This window comes from Hippocampus bargibanti, linkage group LG13 (assembly GCF_051943395.1).
Source record: "Hippocampus bargibanti isolate YZ-2025 linkage group LG13, ASM5194339v1, whole genome shotgun sequence".
Taxonomy (NCBI): domain Eukaryota; kingdom Metazoa; phylum Chordata; class Actinopteri; order Syngnathiformes; family Syngnathidae; genus Hippocampus; species Hippocampus bargibanti.
Window position 1 is genome coordinate 12,837,928 of NC_142746.1, and position 22,183 is coordinate 12,860,110.

At 40.4% G+C, this 22,183-nt stretch overlaps 3 protein-coding genes across 4 annotated transcripts; 2 read left to right on the forward strand and 1 right to left on the reverse strand.

The window, feature by feature from the left end:
* The first annotated feature begins 1,487 nt into the window (after window positions 1–1,487).
* msx3 (muscle segment homeobox 3) lies at window positions 1,488–3,188 on the forward strand. Its single transcript, XM_089012551.1, has 2 exons — window positions 1,488–1,959; window positions 2,782–3,188. The coding sequence occupies exons 1-2, from the start codon at window positions 1,611–1,613 to the stop codon at window positions 3,186–3,188; spliced, it is 756 nt and encodes a 251-aa protein (XP_088868677.1). The 5' UTR covers window positions 1,488–1,610.
* An 885-nt stretch (window positions 3,189–4,073) lies between these two features.
* Window positions 4,074–7,363, reverse strand: znf511 (zinc finger protein 511). The gene is made up of 6 exons (XM_089012550.1): window positions 7,161–7,363; window positions 7,010–7,086; window positions 5,677–5,878; window positions 5,432–5,556; window positions 4,328–4,546; window positions 4,074–4,205 (listed from the first exon to the last, which is right to left on the reverse strand). The coding sequence occupies exons 1-6, from the start codon at window positions 7,302–7,304 to the stop codon at window positions 4,133–4,135; spliced, it is 840 nt and encodes a 279-aa protein (XP_088868676.1). The 5' UTR covers window positions 7,305–7,363; the 3' UTR covers window positions 4,074–4,132.
* Window positions 7,364–8,014: 651 nt separating this feature from the next.
* Window positions 8,015–21,313, forward strand: adam8a (ADAM metallopeptidase domain 8a). 2 transcript variants are annotated; one of them, XM_089012307.1, is made up of 25 exons: window positions 8,015–8,109; window positions 8,192–8,289; window positions 8,385–8,458; window positions 8,527–8,605; window positions 10,090–10,166; window positions 10,475–10,679; window positions 11,484–11,561; window positions 11,664–11,732; window positions 12,206–12,375; window positions 12,467–12,548; window positions 13,425–13,567; window positions 13,657–13,834; window positions 13,916–14,005; window positions 14,119–14,314; window positions 14,469–14,550; window positions 15,066–15,243; window positions 15,324–15,410; window positions 15,487–15,571; window positions 16,985–17,093; window positions 17,184–17,382; window positions 18,200–18,247; window positions 18,355–18,411; window positions 18,977–19,027; window positions 19,093–19,173; window positions 20,336–21,313. In XM_089012307.1, the coding sequence occupies exons 1-25, from the start codon at window positions 8,064–8,066 to the stop codon at window positions 20,378–20,380; spliced, it is 2,607 nt and encodes an 868-aa protein (XP_088868433.1). In that variant the 5' UTR covers window positions 8,015–8,063; the 3' UTR covers window positions 20,381–21,313. The 2 variants fall into 2 exon arrangements, with proteins under 2 accessions (XP_088868433.1, XP_088868434.1); XM_089012308.1 differs by having other exon boundaries at window positions 8,062–8,104.
* Window positions 21,314–22,183: the final 870 nt, after the last annotated feature.

Here is a 22,183-nt window from a genome sequence, read left to right on the forward strand (position 1 = left end):
TTCACGGCAAAAAATCCAACTAAGCAGTTGTCTATTCCTCTGATTCCTGGCTCGTCCGCTGTGTCTAAAAACAGCTTACCTATCCCGGAAGAGTCAACTTAACCAAAATTACTAAACTAAAACCGTAAAGCCACAGTTTTGCAATCACCGTAAGACGACTGTGTGTGGTGTCATCCCCTTTCAGTCATCTTTTGGTTTTGAAATGAAATTTTCTATTTTGAGCGACCGACTGATAATTTCCTGTAGGCATCCCTATTTTTTTTTACTAGAAAGCCACAACCGGGTGTTGACGTTATTCCAGATTTTGACTTTTTTTTCTGGAAAAGACTTATTTCATCTGAAAATCAAGGTACTTTATTTTCCAAAAGATGACCCTGCGCCTTATATGCAGGTGTGCCTTATATGTGAAGTAATCTTGACCCACAACATGTCTCACAACTCTTGTCAGCAGCCTACGACTCCATTTCTTCCAGTAGAAGAAGTAGTGCGAAGTAGTGCCTCAGCCACTATTGTAGCACCTTATAATGTGTAAAACGTTTATATATTTCAATAAGTTTGTAAAACATTTTTTCATTAATTGAAGGTGCTCCTTAGTGCGCTGTATATATGGAAAAAGTTTGAAAATACACCATTCATTGGTGGTGCGCCTTACACTCTGGTGCGCCTTACACACCTGAAAATACGGTACTTAGAATGGCACACAGCCCGTTAAACTAGAACGAACGTTGACAGCACCAGCTATTAAATATGAAGGGGAGCCAAATGGCTTCATAATTCTTGGACTGTCTTCACTCACAGTGAATAAACCAGCAATTTGCGTTTTTTGAATTTCCATCACAAAAAGGTCAAGGCAAAGTTGTTGAACCAGTTTTTTTCTGCCATTGTTCACCATCCTGTCGTCATTATACTATAAATACAATTTGGAAATTATTCTTGACTTAACTATCGGGGGAAGGGAAGTTTTGTTGCTTTGCTATTTTTTTCCAAGAACGCCCAAACCGTTTAGCCTGGAAAAAAAATGTGTTTATGATTACATAATTTTGAAATCTGAAGTCAAGAAAAATATTTAGTTCAACTATTGTTGTGAAAATGTGATTGGAATCTCATCACTTAACTTCAACTTACATTGTTGAATTGACTTTTAAGTGTTCAATAAATCAAAGCTAACACTTGGCAGTATCAAAGTATCCTTGGAAAAAAAAGATTTGACACCCCTGAGTAAGAGTTATCATCACTAGAGAGTAAAACGCTGGACGTCAAATGACTGAGATACAGTGAGGAATGTTAAATAACAGGGGAAACCCTGCTGGAATGTTGAAGAAGACGAAAGTGCAAGCAATATAACATTTTTAGGGTCTCAAATTAAGCCCTTCGCTGGAAGCAAGCATCACACCCCGTCATGAGGTTTGCTGCCCTATCAGACAGGCTGGGTGGAGTCACACAGATCCAAGACACCACCAGAAAGCTTGTGGTATGACGATTCGGGGAAGCACTTAACTCAGCGAGAAACGAGTTGGTGCGTGGTCCTATCATAAAAAAGTGGGGGGAAATTATTTAGTGGGATAAAGCAAGCATACAACTCCAGAGAGCGAGGAGGGACCTTTGGTTGTATGGCACCTCAGTTGTGCGTAATGAATCCTTCGCAGGGATCGCCACCTTCGGCTGCACCGGGGGACTTTAACGCGGAGGAGCGCGCCTCGGGGTGTTCCGCACCCGAGCGCCTCGACTCGTCACCTGTCGTCAGGTGTAAAGGCAAAATGGTGGATTTGCCTTTCAGCGTGGAGTCGCTTATGTCAAACCGGACGCAGCAATCCACGGAGTCCAGCGCGCGAGTGGAAGAGGACATGGGAAGAACTTCGCCAATGGAACTTAATCGCTTCAAAACAGAGAACGTGGATGTCAACGACAAGGAGAGCAGCAGCAGCCCCTGGTTACAGTCTTCTTACGCATCACCTCCCAGTGAGTGGAAGCACTTCATTATTTATCAATCGTGTCAAATGTGTGGTTTCACGAACTCGACGAGATTTGAATTGGTGGATTATCATGTGCAGTAGGTCCACGGGTCAGTTTTGGTCCTTCTGGTCATATATAAAATACACTGTATCGTGATTACAAAAAGATTGTTTTCAACATCTGTATACATTTATTTTATAGATACTAACGCGTCTTCGTTTAGTTGACCTATACCAGTCAACGTATGTGCTCCCGTATTTTCTAAGTTTTTTAATCATTTTAAATAATGTACGGCGTATTGCAACTTTTACACGAGAATTGTATTCATTTATAAGAGCAGCTATTAGCCAAGGTTGACAGGTATGAGGAGTGAATGTTAAAACGAAAGGGTTTCTATTTTAAAGCGCTGCATAAAAATACAGAACATTTTTGGTGGTTTAAACAAAACTGACATTTCACTGAACTGGTTAAAAATACAGTGGACGTGTTACTGGTGTGATAGAAATGCACTTCAAATACTACCGTGACGTGTCTAATATTTTTAGCATCTCAGTAAAGACCAATCTGTGTATTGTAGATACGCCATTTCTTATTCCACAAGGCGTCGGAAACTTGCAAAAGACAATGAAGTGGACGCAGTCTTATCTCATTACCAATTATGGTCATTAGCCTGTTATGTCATTTTCATTCAATTCTGCAAGCGTCGAGGTAATTAATTGTCCATTGAGTTTATAAATGCATAATCGCTCCACGGCGATTATGCAATTAAAACTGACATTCTGGTGAAAGGATGCTGTAGTAAATGAGCGATTGTGTGTCCTCTCGCAGGACTCCCCAGTCCGAGCCACTGCAACCTACGCAAACATAAGAACAACAGAAAACCCCGAACTCCCTTCACGAGCACTCAACTGCTGTCCCTGGAGAGAAAGTTCCGCCAGAAACAGTACCTGTCCATCGCCGAAAGAGCCGAGTTTTCCAGCTCCCTCAGCCTCACAGAGACACAAGTAAAGATCTGGTTTCAGAACCGCAGGGCAAAGGCCAAGAGACTGCAGGAGGCCGAGCTGGAGAAACTCAAGCTAGCAGCCAAGCCGCTGCTGCCGGCCTTCGCCTTCCCCTTCCCCATGAGCGCACCCATCTGTGCACCGGCCCTCTACGGGGCTTTGAATGGCCCGCGACCTGCCTTACCGGTACCGAGACTCTTCGGTGGACCCTATGGGATGTATTACTTGTCTTAACACGCATTGATTGGACACTCTGCATGGATGAGTGTGTGTGCCTTTACATTTAAGTGACCTCCGAGCAACAAGAGTTGCGTTTAATGAAGAAATGTACGTGAAAATATTTATTTGGTTGGGGAAAAACATTTTTTTTATAAATAAAAACTTTAGCAAATATATAAGCAGTTAAAAACATTTTACACATGGCTAGTGAATTAAAAATGCTAATTTTTGTAGTGTGAAAAGCTGTCAAACAACAAAATGCACATTGTTTAAGATTGCCTTTAAAATATGTTTTCTGTAAAACATTTTTCTTAAAAAATACTTAAGAATGAAGGTAAAAAGCATAAAGTGAAACAATTCTGTTTAAACTTTCAATTGATATTTATGTACAGAATTTACAAGCCAAAAATGTATTTTTGACCTTCCTAAAATGTTAATCCAAAGATAGTAAGTAGCCTGTCTAACAGCATGGCACAGAAGAGCTATATAAAGCAATAATTGTATTCAAATTTAAAATGGATCCCGATCTTTCCATTTGAATTTCTAAGCTACTCCACATTATGCAAGGTTAAAATAATGTTCATTTTACCAGAATAATTTTTACACAGTTGACCTTGACATTCAAATTTCCTTTCATCCCCTTCCAAGACAACAGCAAGCATCATTTGTGTCCTGTAAATTAAAAAAAAGTACTTATTTTATACTTAAGAGTGATTAAGTGTATTTTATATATACTTGTTGCCTTGAATTTTGGGGGGTACAATTAAAATTGATTACAAAAATAATGAGGTTTGTTTGTATTTTGTTTTAAAATGTCAGTTTTGAAGCCAGACAATAAGTAATGTGGATGTCACACAAAGGACCGCCTGAAACAAATGATATGCAAATACCAATAAATATTTTATTTACTGTCATCGGAAATAACTGAGTACATATTTGTGATTTCTAAAAAAAATGTTTTATTTCCTCTTTCCTCTGTGACCTTTGAAGCCCCGAATGGAGCCGTGACCAAAACACACATTGGAGGGAACCCTAGAGAAGAAGGAAAAAAAAGTAAAGGAAGATTGTTCAATTTACAATGGAATATTTAAGTGAAATTTGAATGCCATTGTTGTAAAGCTGAAAATTATTGAAACGATATTAAAGCAGGTAACCTGTTTGAGTATCGTGATATCAGATGCTCATTATTTGTGTTGGGACCTGCAGCCAGTTGCTCATGTAAGCTACTTTTTTCAGTGGAATATCTCCCTGTCACGGATGCAGGAATCTCCATGGATTCCTCTTGATCTGCCCGTTTAGACTGCTCCTCACTCGCATTATCCGCTACCTCCATCGCTATGTCCATCTGCTGTTGCTGCTTTGCCTCTCGAGGTCTGACAAAATAAATTGAAGAATTTTAGCAGAATAGCCAATAGAAAGGATATGTTTATTATTATTATTATAATAACTTATTATAACTTCAAGATGGCGCTTCCTTCAAGAGTGGCTGCCTTTCCAGCAGCTCCTGTATTTTGTTTTTCGACTTCTTTCTTTCCTTTCATCTTCCTTTCATAACTTTGCTGCTGTGAAATGTAAATTTCTCTACTGCGAGACTAATAAAGGTAAATCCAATCCTATTATTATTATTATTATTATTATTATTATTATATTAAAAAAAGGTAGCACCTGACAAGTGAAACAAAAACTTACTTTGGAATCTCAACGGAGGTGGGTTATTAACGTGTTATATTTACTCCATGACATTTAATTATATAACTTTTGTCAGAGTACCTTTATGCTAAAATACTTTACTTTCAATTAACTATCATTACAGGGTAAACTCTGCAACCTATATTAAAACTCTGCAACCAATATTAACTCGGTAACAACATTGGTAGACAATGTCTTAATTTGTAGATCTGTCTCAAGTATTTTTGTGTATTTGTCTCCCTACACTTACTCAAATGATTATTTGGAGGACTACTTTAAATTGAATTAGATATATTCTATGAAGTAAAAGTAATTGAGTCCAAATTCATAGTCTTCGCACCTGTGAATATTAGTATGGATGATTTTAAACAAAATAAAATGGTACAGCAAAATTGAAACATGTTTGTACGTATTTAGCTGTCAGCAATATGTTAACAGTATATATATCGATCGTGATGCATACATAGCAATAGATATAGTTTACGGACGATACAATCAAGATAAACATGTCCTCCACATAAAGAACGCTGCTGCCATCTACCGAGCAAAGGAAATAAGTGCAGTCTCACCCTTTCTCTCTTTTGGCTTTGTCAAATCTGAAGTCTGGGGGGTACTTGTGAATTCGTATCAGGTGGTCCTTCCGAAGTGCACTCGTCCTGAATTTGTGTTCACATCCTTCCACCAAACACCGGTACTGTCAATCACGCACGCCATGTAAAGCCACTTTACCAAGACAAGCAGATTGTGAAAACATTCATTCACAACATGTGATTCCTCTAGCAGGGAGCTCTGTTTTGATTGTCATGTTTCATACCATGTCTTGCCGGTGTGCGAGGACCATGAAGACAGAGTCATGCCACTCCTGAATGTGAATGTCCAGGAGGCGAGCGGTGGGAAGTGAGCGACGGCAAATAGAGCACACGTGTCTGTGTAAGGAGTTGTAGTGGTGCTCATACTCATCTAAACTGCTGTGGACTGCGTTGCAGCCAGATATGTGACAAGCAAACTCTGAAACACTGGAGAGAGAACCACACACAAGAACATTGAACTCTCGATCCCCTGAAAATGACTGGTAATCGATTAAGAATGTCAAACCTAAATGATATTTTGGCAGACAGAGATCTCTCAGAGACAGAAAAGGCTGTACTAACCAAAGGTTTAAATTTCTCAGTAACTCCTGAAACAATACCTACAATAGACTACATCACAGCTACTGAATCAGCTTTGAAAAATAAACTTTCGTATGCAGAGGCAGATGATCTACGCATTAAAATATCAGCCCTTCTCAGAAGTGCCAAACCACCTCCGTCCAACATAACATTAGAAGAGAGAAAGGCGTTAACTACTCGACAAAAAGATACAAATATTACTATTTTGCCAGCAGACAAGGGTAGGTGTACAGTGCAACATCACAGGGATAATACTAGAGGGCCTCAATCGGCAGTACATATGCACCTAAAAGCTAGCAACCACTCATTTGACGACAATGAGGTTAAAATCTTAGCGAGAGAACATAGATGGTCTGAAAGGGGAGTAAAAGAAGCGATTTTCATAAAACAACTAAATCCTTCACTAAACCGATATGGTGGAGTGAGGTTTAATTTGGATCGTTCGTACAACAGCCTGCTTAGGCAACATAGGATTAGTAATACTGATGAGGTGATACCAGAGGAAGTGCGGCAATCAGGCCAGTCGTTAGTCAGGACAGTAGGAACAATCAGTGGAGTCGCAGGGAGTAGTCCACTGCTCCCCTCCCAACCTGAGAGCAGGGACCTATCATAGCAGTGTCTGGCACCATGTCTGGACAGGAGGGATATATATAGGGCCGATACTACCAGTGAGACTTTAGTTCGCTGAAGAAGCATCTAGGATCAGAAGCGAAACGTCCGACAACTTCAAAGAAGTACAGATGACGGCTGAAGAAACCTTTTAATCGAAAAATGATATTTCGTGCACAGTATTTTTATTTTTATACTGATACGTTTTTTTCTTAAAGACCCGAATCGTTGTATTACCGTTCGTGTAGTTTACCCTATTTAATACACATCTGTACTTCTATGTACTTCGATACGTAGTGGAAGTAGAATTGCACCGCAAATCAAACGCTCTTGCTAGCCACAGGAGGGGCATGCGAACAATGGTCATACCTGAGGGTTTGTTTATCGTCGATTGCCTCTGAAATATAGAGGTCTTGAAGGTAAAGATGTCTTTCAACGTCTCCATCCTGAAAACGAAATGCACAGTGAATTAAATGAGAATACAGTACAGTAATTCGAAAGTGGGTCGGGTTGTCGTTACCTCAAACAGCTCATGGTCCTTGTGAAGGTATATGAGCTGTGGGCTAAAGTTAAACAGGTTCTCTTCCTGAGAAATGTTTTCAGTCGTGCAGTCTTCATTCCTACGGTTCCCTACCGTAGTTAGAGACGATTCAGGTTGTAACATTCCTGTTTATCAACGTCCACGAAATGCAAAAGGCATTTTTTCACCGTTTTGTTTGCTGTTACTCGTGTCGCTGATTGATGACGTAAATTATTGACGGAAATAGCGTTACCTGGGACGATCTTAAATCAAATTGATGGTGACGGACTTTATTCTTATTTTTTTCATTATTTCTACAAAATTTATAATAAGCGAATATTTGCAAGTGTTTCAGAGTGTTTAACTGAGCACCGGAAGTGTATTTTCTGGATTTATTTCTGGTGTATGTAGTAGAACGAATGACCAGCAGATGACAGCAAACACGCTTCTCAAACTTTGTCCCATTTATATATATATATATATATATATATATATATATATATATATATATATATATATATATATATATATATATATATATATATATATATATATATATATATATATATATATATATATATATATAATAAAATAAAATAAATAAAATATAATATTTGGGATTTAAAGCCAGTTTGTGATTTATTTCTTTTTCATAAAGGGGTTTTACTTTTTTACTTTTTCATGAAGGGTGTCCTAATTTCAACACGAACGGCGTCATCCAAAATACATAATTAATGTTTTTTTACGAGTAAAGTTTGAGGTCTTTTTTAAATTATCTTGGGAATTCTATGCGCGAGAGGGTCAGTTTGGGTAAAATTACAACAGAGAGGGGCGGAGAGTTGCAGAGTCTTCGCATTTTGTCAGAACATTCCAGCTCACAATGACTGAGTCCGTCCAAGCAATATGACCCACTTTGGATATGTGATATGGATTTTCTTCTCCGTGTGGGGTATTTCTCTTTTTGTCCCCCCCCCCATCTTGTTTTCATTCTTTTTTTCTTTGTTGGCTCATTGTGATATTCCTCTTTGCAGGGAGTGTGTGGACTCTACCTCATGTGATGAAGTATCAAACAGTGATACCTCAGAAGCTGGAGAATTCATCTCACATCCCTGTTGCTGCCACTCATCAGGTAAGTCACCTTCCCCCACCCACACACCTTACCGCACAATGTATCCTCTGAAATCGCTCATTTACTCTACTTCTTATATTGTACATGTTACGTAGAAGTATCCTGATGTACTGAGGTACTCTCTGAAGATTTCGGGACAAAACTGCACACTACATTTGGAGAGAAATAAGTAAGAGAGTTTTATTGTTTCATTCCTAAGTGCATATTCATGTACATCAACCACAATGATCATTACAGGGATCTTATTGGAAAATCTTTCTTTGTGACACATTATTCCGAGCAAGGCACCCGACTCACAGCAACGCCTGCGCTTGAGGTATGTGTTGTTTCATGAGGGGTTTGTGTTGAGAATTAGGGGCGTATGTTTTTACAATGACTGAAATGTATGAATGTAAGGCAAGGGTGGGTACAAATTTTCCTTTCCGTCAGGAGCCATCAGTCAGGGTCAGTTGTCAATCCATGACTAAGATAATGTAATGATAAAAACATTCTACTCATACAAAATGACTGTATATGATTTTGGAGTCTGTGGGTAACTGTTGTCTATTTGTCTACAAGCGCGTGCTTGTGTGCGTGTGTGTGTGTGTGTGTGTGTGTGTGTGTGTGTGTGTGTGTGTGTGTGTGTGTGTGTGTGTGTGTGTGTGTGTGTGTGTGCGTGAGTGTGTCTGAGAGAGAGAGACAGAGCGACAGACAGAGCGATAGACAGAGAGAGAGAGAGAGAGAGAGAGAGGTGTTGAATTCATTTTCATCTTGTTTGTATGAAATACAGTAAGCATGTCCAAGTGATTCCCAAAGTTGCTCCGACATGTCTGGATAAGATAAGGACGTTACATTAAATGACTAAAGAGGCCATGAACCAGCGGTTCTCAATTGATTTCCCTGTGGGGTTTACATTTTCCCATGGTCTTTAAATCATTAACCACTTTTGTAGAAATTAGACAAGGCAAATCATTGTTTTTCTTTTGAAAAGAAGCACGCAATTGCTGCCAATTAATTACATGTGTTATCTTCCCTTCAGAGGACGTGTTATTTGCATATGTAAAAATAAATAAAAATCAAGTCAGTTCAAATATTATGGGTTGAAATCCAGGCCCCTGTTCTTCTCAGGTGTAGTTTGTGTGTTCCCCTTGTGCTTGCATTTCTTTTTATATATATACTCCAGCTTCGTCCAACATTTGAAAAACATACTTGTTAGATGACTTGAAGACTCTAAATGCGGGTCTGAATGGTTGTTTTTCTGTATATGCCCTGTATTGGAAAGTCAGCTGGGATATTATACAGCCCACCAGCGATGCCACTGAAGACAAACAACACAGAAAATAAATAAATAAAAATGGATGGATAGATGGATGGATGGACGGATGTTCTACCAGTTGAGAATGACTGATCTAGTCCAACCCTGCATTGAGTAGTTATTACTTTCACAGTGTGTCTAAATGATTTTAAATGTAATGTTGTTTTTTTTTTAACATGGGAGATTGCAACATGTGTTCATTAAGCACAGGAAATCCTGTGTCATCATATGCATCCGCAATGTACTTTTCTCAAATTTACTTCATATCCACTCAAGTGGACTGTGATTTGACATTTGAGGTGGACATGATGATTACTTGACCCTATGACATCGTTCCTTCCTCTAATGCTGATACGTCACACGGGAAATTGATTAGTAATGCTAATGTATGTTCTTGATTTCTTATTTCCCTCTGACTGTGACTCATAAAGTGCGACACATCAAGTTTGGCCTCGTATTATGCTGTCACTGAGGTGTTCAAATCTGTCTCTTCCTGACATGTTCAGAATCACTGCTACTACCACGGACACATTGTGGGAGTAGAGGAATCCTCTGCCAGCATGGAGCTGTGCTCAGGATTAAAGTAAGTCGTTTTGCCACCCGCTTCCCTGTCGGTAAACATAATTCCAAACAGGTTATGGTTCCCATAGCATGGGAGACTGTGCACTATGACTCATGTCCAGCACATTAAACACAGGCTCCCATGCAGCCAGTTCCTCGATGAGAATTAATAAGATTGAGTATGACTGTGTTTGAAATCCAGATGTCTCAGTCTTACCCTCTTGTTATATACAGTAATATATCCAGATATTTCCTCTGTGCATGGATATTATGACACTAGGGCAATTTTCGTCTTTGCTCTCTCCCTGAAGTTCCTATTTTTCCCTACAGGGGGTTTGTGCACCTCCGAGATGAGACGTACCTGATAGAACCTTTGGCCTCACAGCAGGCGGAAGTTCACAGTGATGAGGGCCTTCATGCAATTTACAACTATAAACACCTGAGAAGGAAGAGGAGCTCCTGTTCCCATGGAAACACAACGATGTACTTTGATCATGGCACTCGTCCGTCTGGACTGTTCCAGCTCAGCAGTCTGGTAAAGACACACACAGCATCGACATACACGTACAGTGTGTGTGCGTCTCATGTGTTCTATCTGTCTGTCTGTCCGTCTGTTCGTCCATCCGTCGATCTGTCGAGCTATCCATCTAGACTCAAATCTCTCCATCAACTAGTTTATCCTTTGATGAAAAGGTTTCTTCAGCCGTCATTTGTACATCTTTGAAGGTGTCGGACGTTTCGCTTCTTATCCAAGAAATTTCGTCAGCAAACTAAAGTCTTACTGGTAGTTTAGGCCCTATATATACATCCCTACTGTCCAGACCTGGCGGTTTCTTGGATAAGAAGCAAAACGTCCGACACCTTCAAAGAAGTACAGATGACGGCTGAAGAAACCTTTTTATCGATGGACCACTCCTGTACGACTGAGAGCTTACACAGACGTAGTTTATCCTTTGCACTCAGTCTGATTTGAACAAAGAACAACCCCCTCGCCCCAACCCACCGTTACGGTTGTACTGACCAGAATATTGCTTCCCAGAGGACATGTGCTACAGTGTGAATGTAGCTCAACTTCCCATAACTGACATCCTGTTGGTCTTCTTTACACAGCAAAGTAGCTGAGACTGAATCATCAGTGCCTCTACTGGTCGCAGCCAAGTAGTGCACTCAAAGTTCACATTCACACAGGTTACACAATTATATAGTTCAGTATTATTATCGTAATTCTCAGATGATTGGAAATAATCCCCAAACCTTCAATTCCAAGCACCTTAATGTCTACATTTTATGTCTGTTCTCATAATGTTTTTTTCCCTTGCAAAATGTCTAACTTCCTCAGAGAAGCAGAGGCCAGACCAAAGACAGAGAACGAAAACCCAGAACAGTGGAGCTCGCCGTGGTGGTCGATAACACAGAGGTTTGACTCCTCTTTCTCATATCTGAAATAGCCCGCAGTATATTTGATTTTAATCAACAATATGCACTCCCGTATCTGCTCATGTAAATGTTTTCCTTCCAGTACAACAGGTTTGGGAATAAAAGGACAGTGGAGGCCAGAGTGCTTGAAATAGCAAACAACGTTGACAGGGTATGTGTTCCTCACACAAACAGAAATAGTCAGTAATGTGAAAAGGGTTATTTTTTTTTTAATTCACACGACTCCTAAATTCTTTTTATGTGGTCGGGGAATGTATTTCATGTGCATGCTTTGCGTCTGGATAGCAGGAATTGAAGAAAAAAATGTGCTGATACAGTCTGTTCCTTACAAGTGATTAAAAGGAGAAGTTCTCGCACTTCAACTGTGAATCTTAACAACTAAGCAGAGGAGTTTCACACATACCACACTCTGCAAGTTTACATATTCTTTCAGAATTGAGCCAATGTCTGTGAATCATCAGACAGTGGACCCCGAAGTGGTGGTCTGAGACGGTATTATCCTTGCTCATGTCGTTTGTCGCGCCATGCCTGACTCGCCTTTGAACATTTCTCCACATACAATATCGGGTGATCCGCCTTTTTTGCTTTCCATTTCAAAGTGCATTCTGCTTTATTGTGTTCCAGCTGTATCGTCCTTTGGGTGTCCGAGTGATGTTGGTTGGACTTGATATCTGGTCGTACCGAGACCAAATAGAGGTCAGCTCCAGTCCCGAACAAACGCTGAGCCGCTTTCTCGAGTGGCGCCAGCGGAACCTCCTGCCAAGGATGAAGCATGACAACGCACAATTCATCACGTAAGACTCAGGCGTATTATTTTGGCTCACACCAAGAGCCTCTCATCTGTTCTGACTCGTATGTGAAAAATGTTCTCTTTTTCCTGTTTAGAGGCTTGGATTTCGAAGGGATCACGGTTGGTCTGGCCAACACAAATGCAATGTGCACCTCGAGCTCGGGAGCGGTCAATGAGGTGGCTGTTTACTTTTGTTTCATATGTCATCATAATTTATGATCATTATCTTGCTCACAGTCATGTTCTGCAGAAGTGTTGTGCCAAAATGGAGGTATCGATTTCTCATTGATTAAGTCATGTCATCCTTCTTGACATTTAAGACTGACTCTGTAGTGTGATTTGTCCATATCACTCTAAGATAGCAAGAATCTGGAACAAACATTAGCTATTTATTAACTCCAAAATATCAAAATAAACTTACCAAAACATGCACATTCGAATATAATTCAATGTTACACAAGCGCGTTGCTAACTCGTTCACTGCCAGGCGTACAAAAATGTGTCCACTCCAGTGCCAGGGTTTTTGTCATTTTCTCTCAAATTCCACTATATAAAGATTCAATGCAGGATAAGAAACCTTTGACTCTCTTGTTTCATCAGAAAAAAAAGAGTATATTCCAAAGTTATAGGGGTCTAGAGTAATATGAGGTGCAAGAGGGGGCAGCTGTACAAAAGGCAAATGCTGCCCCCATGTGGAAGGGAAAAAACATTGCCAGAGTTCTGACCAGCGCTTTATCGGCACCCCCGCTAGAAAAAGCAAAACCAGAACAAATTCGGGAATTGCGCTCCACGTCATATTTAAAATATGGCGTGTGAATCGCAGTGAATGAGTTAATTCTAAGAAAAATAATGAAAAAAAATCCTCCTTATTTTGGACTAAATCGCCTAAATTTCCACACCAGCCAGAGATCAGAAAAAGAAGAACATGCAGTCCATAGAGAAACTTGGCAGCAGTTTGAGGCTTATTTTGTGAATGTGGGCGGGTGTCAGACTTCATAATCTCCACCGTGTTTCTCTTTTACTTGTGTTAACACACCACCTCCGTGCCCACAGGACCACAATAATAACGCAATTGGGGTGTCCTCAACCATCGCCCACGAGATGGGTCACAACTTGGGCTTGTCTCATGATACGGAGAACTGTGTGTGTGGTTCTTTGACATCAAAAAAAGGCTGCATTATGGCAGAGAGCGTTGGGTATGTGAATTTAGACTCGATTAAGCCTAATTTGACGAGCATCTTCCCAAATGCAAGTAAAAATCAAGGTATCTTGAATGCTCCTTTAGTGCTGTGCCTCCGAGGATGTTCAGCAGCTGTAGCCAGTACCAGCTCAACAGGTTCCTGGAGGAGATCAACCCAGGTTGTCTGTTGGATACCCCCTCTACCGGTCGCCTTTACGGCGGGCCGGTTTGCGGCAATGCCTTCCTGGAACCTGGCGAGGAGTGTGACTGTGGAACAGCAGAGGTAGCCTGCGCTCACACAAACATTTACATGGCCAAATCTCAACAAGCGAGGCCGGGTTGTAAAATCACACTGACTTCCAAGGAATGCAAGAATCCCTGTTGCAACGCTACAAACTGCAGACTTAGCGCAGGAGCCCAGTGTGCCGAGGGTGAATGCTGCCACAACTGTCAAGTGCGTATGCGCTCTCCTCGCATATACTCAATGTGCTAGTAGTGGCTGTTACGATTTGCAGGCTTGTTTGTTATGTGTGATGAATGGCGTTTGTGGTCCATCACCATTTTCAGCTGAAAGCGTCTGGCAGCGTCTGTCGGCCAAAGACTGGAAACTGTGACTTGGCTGAGCACTGCAATGGACTGTCCGCCTCCTGTCCTGCCGACGCCTACGCCCAGAATGGCCTGACGTGCAACCGTGGGAAAGGATACTGCTACAACGGACAGTGTCCGTCGCGACAGCAACATTGCAAGAGGCTGTGGGGACCAGGTAAAACACAACAATATATTGTTGTATATATATATATCCCATATGTTCAACTAGATCAGTCCCTTGCACTAAGTTCCTGTGCCCACCCGAGAAAAACGACAGTATATTTATGATTCTGTTAAACAAGGACGGTCTCCTGTCTTGTTTATTATAGATGCTGAAGTCGCTGCAGATGCTTGTTTCCATCAGCATGGAGGTTGCAGAATGAGCCTGTTTACGCGTAGATGTGTTGGCCAGTATGTTTTAACACAATGACATCTTAACTCATTCATGGCCAGACATGATATGTCCACTGCAGTGCAAGTCTTCTGTCATTCACTCGAATTCCAGGAACTACAGAATATTGAGTTTAGGACTACATAAATGTTCAATACAGTATTAAAACCTTCTTTCATCAGAAAAAATAGTTCATTCCAAAGTTATATGGGTCTGGAGTTATCTGAACTTGAAATTGGGGCAGCTGTCCAAAATCCAATGCAATACATACATATTGGTTTATATAGGGCTTTAACAACAGCTGAAGCGAGGGAAAAAAAACTAAAGTGAACATTGGGAAACGAGGCCCCCTTGTGGACAGGAAAATGGCCAGTGCTTTATCGGCACCCAAACAAGAGAAAACAAAACGTGAACAAATTCAGGAATGACGCTTTGCGTCATATTTTCAATTCCCGAATAAATTCGTAAATGACAGTGACTGAGTTACCATATTTTATTGCATTTTTGAATTAGTGATTTACTTCTTTGTATGCAGAGAGCAATCATGCGGTACACTTTTCTGCTCGGGAGGGTGGGAGTTCCCAGTGACATCCAGAAAGTCCTTTTCCAAAGTAGGAAATGAGGAATGTAACGAGGCGACCATGAACCCTGAAGACAACTACCCTGCTGACCTGGGCATGGTACCCACCGGTACCAAGTGTGGCAACAATATGGTAAATTTACTGTTGCTTTAGCTTGTAGTTCCTCCAGACAATATACACTAACGGGTGTACTGTACTGATCTATCTTGAAGGTATGCTACAATCAAAAGTGTCAAGACATCACAAACATAAGAGCCTACGGAAACGATGACTGCTCCGTCAAATGCAACAACCACGGGGTGAATATTTTACCCACACGGACACTCGGCCCCTCACTCAATGTTTGAAGTATCTGACTGAATTGATCTATGACAGGTTTGTAACCATCAGAGCAAGTGTCATTGCGATCCTGGTTGGGCTCCGCCTTACTGTGAGGTGCTGGAATCGGAAGTGACCGACGGTATTGTACTCATGCACAGTATATGGTCATTTTTGTGTATTTGCATATACAGTAAAGTCTCGTTATATCGATATCGGATATATCGATAGTCCCGGTTATATCGATACTATTTCTATGCACGCACGGAGAAAATTACATGCAAACAGGGTCGGATATATCGATAGTCCCGGTTATATCGATATTTTTTCGGACTCCCTTGAATATCGACATAACGAGACTTTACTGTAGTTAAATCGGGCATGTAAGAAAGCGATAAATGTCCACCACCGCAGTGTAGAAGGGCCAATTAAAAATTCTACTGTGCACTATGTCACAGTAAGAGCAAGGTGAAGATTGAAGATGCCCTCATGTTTGCTTTGTGTCTTACACCCTTTACGATAGTGTCTGAAGCAAATGGTGGTCTTAAGCTTGACATTGCCAAGATAAAATTCTTTGAGGAGTTTCTCAAATAATGGCTTTTATTGATGATGTGCGGCAAAAAATACAGGTACTGTAGTTGGTTAACTCATTTACTGCCAGACATGTGCAAAAATGTGTCCACTCCTGTGCCAGGGTTCTTGTCATTGTCACTCGAATTCCAAGACCCGCAGAATATTGACTGTTAGGACTGCATAAACATTCAATGCAGCGTAAGAAACCTTAGACGCTCTTCTTTCATCAGAAAAGAAAATTAATTTCCTAAATAATATGGGTCTGGTGTTATATGAGCTTGAAATGAGAGCGGCTGTCCAAAATACAGTGCCATACATAATATTGGTTTATATAGCGCTTGAACAACATCTGAAGCTGGAACAAAGTGCTAACATGAAAAAAAATGGAAACGCTGCCCCCTTGTGGAAATGAAAAAAACATAGCCAGAGGCCATGGCCAGCGCTTTATCCACACTCAAACAAGAAAAAAAAAAAAAAATTCGGGAATGGCCTTCAATTTCATATTTTTAATTCCCGAATACATTTGTGAAAGGCAGTGAATGAGGTAATGATATAAGATGATGTGGTTCTTTTCTGACACAAACATTCACCCTTTCAGAGCCAGTGGTTGCTACAGTCGATAGCTTATCATGTGATCAGGTTACAAGGCGCATCGTATAATCAGTCATGCATCAACTTGAACAGTCACACAAACACGAAGTGAATCACACTGATATGATGATCAGTGTCCCCCGTACATCCACTATGTGCCTGTAGAAGAGCTTCATGAGAATGTCATTTTTTGTGACCATGTTTTTGTTGACACTTGGAATGTATTCCAAATGGAGTCGGACAAGTGTGCCTTTGTGATCAAATGGAGGCACGAGTATAAGTGATTTTGCTGAATTCCCCTTCATAGATACAGTAATGAGATTAAGCGGCATTTACTGTAGCTCGCCTCAAGCAACGAACGGAGATTGATAATGCGATGGTGTCTTTGCAGGCGGGGGAGTGGGGCTGATCGTGGCACTGGCTGTGAGCTTGCTCATAGTCGCCACACTTCTCATCGGGGGCTCCGTGTGTTGTTGCCAGAAAATCCAACCTTCAAAGAGGTTTGACGTTCAACTCTCTTGGCCTTGATGGATCAATCAGCCCTCGTGTCTTTTTTTTCATCTTAGTTGCTGTGGGTATTTATTTTACAGATGCCTCCCACCTACATCAGGACAGACAAATCCTTTATTTCCAACAAGCAATGCACGGGGCAGCCCTCACTTTAGCTCCACAACCATCAGCCAGCCGACTTTTGTGGAGTCGTCAGCTACTCAAGCGTGTAAACCGCTTTCCTTCTCCATGGTCAGATCATCAAATGACAGGTTCAAACCCTGCAGAACTGCACCTGAGGTTCGTCTGTTAGATTATGCAGCTTTTCCCTCTTCAAAATGTTTTCAAAGCCAACAACAAACAAGAAGTTTTGCCCGTTTCTGATTATGAGGAACTCGGGTGAGAAAAAGGGTCACATCAAGGTGGTGTAATAGACAAAATTGGTCAAGTAATGAAGCATTTCGGATACAGTGGTACCGAGAAAGGTTAAAAAGGAAATCTTCTCCTCCCACAATGGATGTGTAGTGAATGAATTGATTCCAGCTTCCTCCATTATAAAACTTCAATTATATGTGCAGATTATGATGCAATTCACATTTTCTCATTGCTAAAGATAAAGCTCAAACAAGTATTAAATGCTATCAAACAAAAGTTCAGTAAAAGCGCTTTCTTTGGAAAGAAATTATTCCTCGTGTTGCAATTGTAGTGAGGACGAATTGTGTCTTCATTTAAAAACAGAGTGTGTCTTTTAGACTCCCCAAAAAACATAGAGTGTGTCCTTTAGACTCTAAAGGACACATTGCACGCTCTAAATTTTAGCGTACATGCTAATAGTTTAAGCATCTCAGGCCAAACCCAACCGCAGCTTCCTATTGATTTCAGTGACAGCCACTACAGATAGAAATGTAATGCAGTCTGTCTATCCTGGGAAAATTATCCAAATTTTGGGGGGTTCCAGACACATGCCTTCATAACTGTCTCAATAGCATTGCCCCCATAAGACTCATATTATGTCTGGACCTTTTTACTTTCCAGTCACTAAGCCAAATCTTTGTCAAGTCAACTTCCTTGAGTAGCACTCATCGTGCTTTTCTTTTCACTCTGCTGTGTCCTACAGCCTCCCAAAAATGAACCAACTGTACCTCAGCCATCACAGATCCAACAGGTAATTTAATCCAAAGGTTAGGACAGAACCCCGCAAGAGTCACTCTTATCACCCTCAGTATTTATATTCCTACTTAAGTCACATCATGTTTTTTTTTCTTCTTGTAGGGTTTAAGGCCACTGTTGCAACCACCAGCAGTACCAAGCAAGCCTATTAACTCTGAGGTAATACAATACAATACATATTGATTTATATCGAGCTTTAACAGCAGCTGAAGCTGTAACAAAGCGTTAACAGGGACAAAGATGGTAAAAAAAAAACAATCCGTATCCGTTCCACACGACGCACAACAACACAAAAACAATATATAAAATCATCTGGAATCAAAATGGCTGATCGTTTTAAGAATACTGTTATACATACAGTTGATGACGAATATATGGATCAAGAAATGAAATCATTTTGGGCAGAATTTGTGTATATGCGTGCGTGCGTGCGTGTTTGTTAATAACAAATGTTTTGTTTCTCTTTATTTATTGTAGCACATTTCTGGGAAGTAATTACTGTGTTGTTTTAATGCATTTGTATTCGTTTTTTTTCTTTAACAAATCTGCAAAAATCAGCTGGCTTTCGACGTGGTTGGAAGTAACAAGGGGCCTTCCCCACATTGTAACTGTACTGTGACTCAAGGGAAACTTTAGGGTCTTGCAGTCAAACGCTAATCATTAAAAGGTGTGTCCCAAAACTTGTAATGTGATTATTCACATATTGACTTGAGATTACTTTTAGGCTAGACCGCTACCTCCGTCCAGACCTCTACCACCACTTACGCCCAAACCAGTAAGTCAAGATTGAATCTGGTCAATGTTTATTTCGTTTTGATGTAATCATTTGCGTTCTCACAGGTCACCAAGCCAAAACCTGTCACGCATCCAGTGAAGCCGAAGCCCGCCGTCGTCCCTCTGCAGCTGCCTCACACTCAGCTGGTACGTCTCCCGACCACAGCAGTGCTTCGCTTACTCCGCCACGCCTCGTCTTGTCAAACTCTCATTGTTTTCCCCGAGGAATCTGCATTCACGATTGTGGATTTTTGGCTATCATCCCAACATAGCGAATTCATGAATTAGCTGCGGAGGAGAACGGCACGATGTTGTCAACTGATTGTGCTTTGCTTTTTTTCCAATGTCACCTCACACAGGCTCAAGGCGAGCCGTAACCCTATATATCATGAAGACAAGCAAAAATAAAAATGGATTTATAAATGGGTACCATATTTTTTGGTGCACAGTATAAGTCGCACCCAAAAGCTTTGATTTTCTTCAAAAGACGTTGCATTTATCGGCGCCTTATACGCAGTTGCGCCTTATATATGAATATGAATATGAATATTGAGCGACAACAGGTCTTGCAACAACTGTCAGCAGCCAACGACTCAATTTTGCTATGTAGGAAAAGTAATGGATTTCTGCAGCCTCTCCTATTGCGTCGTATGATGTGGTGTGCCTTATATTTGGATTTTTTATAGAATTTTTTTGGGGCAAACATTTTTTGTATTCATTTAAGGTGCGCCTTATAGTCCGGTGCGCCTTATGTATGGAAAAAGTTTGAAAATACACCATTCATTGGGGCTGCGCCTTATACTCCGGTGAGCATTATACACCGGAAAATACTGAATTTCTCTGTATACTTTGAATTGGATTAGCCTTTATTAGTCTCGCAGTGGAGAAATTTACATTTCACAACAGCAAAGTGATGAAAGTAAGAGGAAGAGAAAGGAAGAACTAGAAAAACAAAATACAGGACCTCCTGTACAGGCAGCCACTCTGGCGGCACCATCTTGAAATTAAAAAAAAGGTATGGGTTCAACTGAGGTTGTTGAAATGTTTATACTTATGGGAAATGACATTTTTTTTCTCATTTAAAAGGGAATAGATGTGTGTTTTATCATTTAAGTGACCTTTTAAATGTTGCTTAAGGTTTCCAAACAGTAGCTAAATTAGTTGCTTGGTGCTTCTTGTGCTACGGTTGCCTGAAAAGTGCCTAAAGCAAGCAACAACAGTGCTAAATTCATCACTGGCTGCACATCTGAAGATATTGTTTTGAAAGATGCTTATGATGTGTGCTTGATGATTGTATTTATGTTTATAGCTTGCCGGAAAAGCTGCCCTGACTCGACTCAGTACACCCAGATAACCGAGGGGAATCATTCCACTTCTGAAATCCTCAGATACTGATGTGCTTATCTCACCTACAAGAACTAAAAAAGAAGGAGAAAAAAAGCTCTCAGGAGACATTGATGTAGGTTCATGTAGGGACGCAACCCAGCTGAAGGATCAAGAAAAATAAGCGGAATTTTTCTTCCTTTTTTCTAACGCCGTGAGGACTACCACCATCTGCCTTGCTTCTTTTTAAAACTGTGATTGACAGCTCTTTTTGCTGTGCCACCATGATGACGACAATGATCTGTTTGAAGGGAAACATTTCTTCCCTCTTCTCCTCGATCCTGAGATATGTGAACGCTTTATGATTGCACTGCTGATGCTGTAAATCTTTTCTCGTTGTTTTGGTACTAAGAGAAGTTTAGGGATTTTTCAACTATGCCACCAACGTGGGCACTTTAAATACTTTTGTCTGATAAAAGGACAGAATGTAGACGGGGGTTTCGGGAGTCTCTATCCAGCCTGTTTGAAGTGTTTCTCGAGCTTTAACATATCAGGGTCAAAGGATCTGCTCATCAGTAAGCACTGCACCAATCTGGTCATGGTCCCTCATTTGAATCAGGTTTGTTGGAGCTCTGCAAGCATCTAAATCAGACTGGATAGTAGCTCCCCGAAGACCAGACATGGAAACCCACTGATGTAGATTGTATGAATTTGCCTTGAATCCATTTGTGGGACTGTATGAATGTATGAATTTGTGCTTTACAATTGTCTTTTTCACACTGCAATCCATGTCGATTTTAATTTCTCAAGGGATTAAAAAAAAGAATGTTCCATGCAGTAGTCACATTGTCCCTCACAGAAATGATAACTCATTTAACGAGGACTCAAAGTTCAAGTTGCATTTCTATTTATAAAGACCATCGTGTGTTCATGCATGTGTTTAAATAAAATTACAGAAAACTTTCTTTTTCCTCAGTGCAATTATTGGATGACGTGGACATGATGTACTGTATTACTGTTGATGCTGCCAAATAGCACTTGCTCGATCTGAGCAGGCTCATTAATAAAATGAGTGCAATGTTATTAAACATTCACTACACTAAATGCTTTGAAACAACGTGGGGGCACTGTTTTTTTTTTTACCTTTTTAAAAATATACTTTGCATCAGTTGCAGCGTTTATCGATATTTGAAATTGTCTGATTTATTGTATCAGTCGTCATAATAATTCTTTATCAATTAGAAAACGTTTAATAAACTATCCTGTGACTGTAAAGTGTCCTTGAGAGTTTTAAAAGTCACTTATAAATTAAATGTATTAATTTTTTAACTTGTATTACCATGTAACATAGGGAAAGAGATGCCCATTTCATGGTAAGATCAGAGCATTGCCATCAAAAGGTGAGTATAGTTTTTGCTTTTTTGAATGTTGCTGTGCCGATGACCATTTTGTGTTTGGGAGCCTTTTACTGAGCGAGTTGCTTGTTCTGTAGCCACAAAGGGACATAAAGTCTTCTTGTGCCGGTCCCAAGCCTGGATAAATACAGAGTGTTGGGTCAGATCGGGCATCCGACGTAATAGCTTGGCCAAAACAAACATGCGGATCAAACCTCTAAAGACCGAGGACACTGATTTGCTGCGGTATGATTTTGATGGTGATGATTATCATTAATATTATTATCAAACAATGCTCTCTAAAATGAAGGCCCATTTTTAAAACGCCATGAACAATCTTTAGACTGAAATATATATTAATTTACAATTTTAAAATAATTTAGCTGCGTCTTCCATCATGAAAACCCGTGCTTTTCTTGTAAGACTATTGACACTTTTTT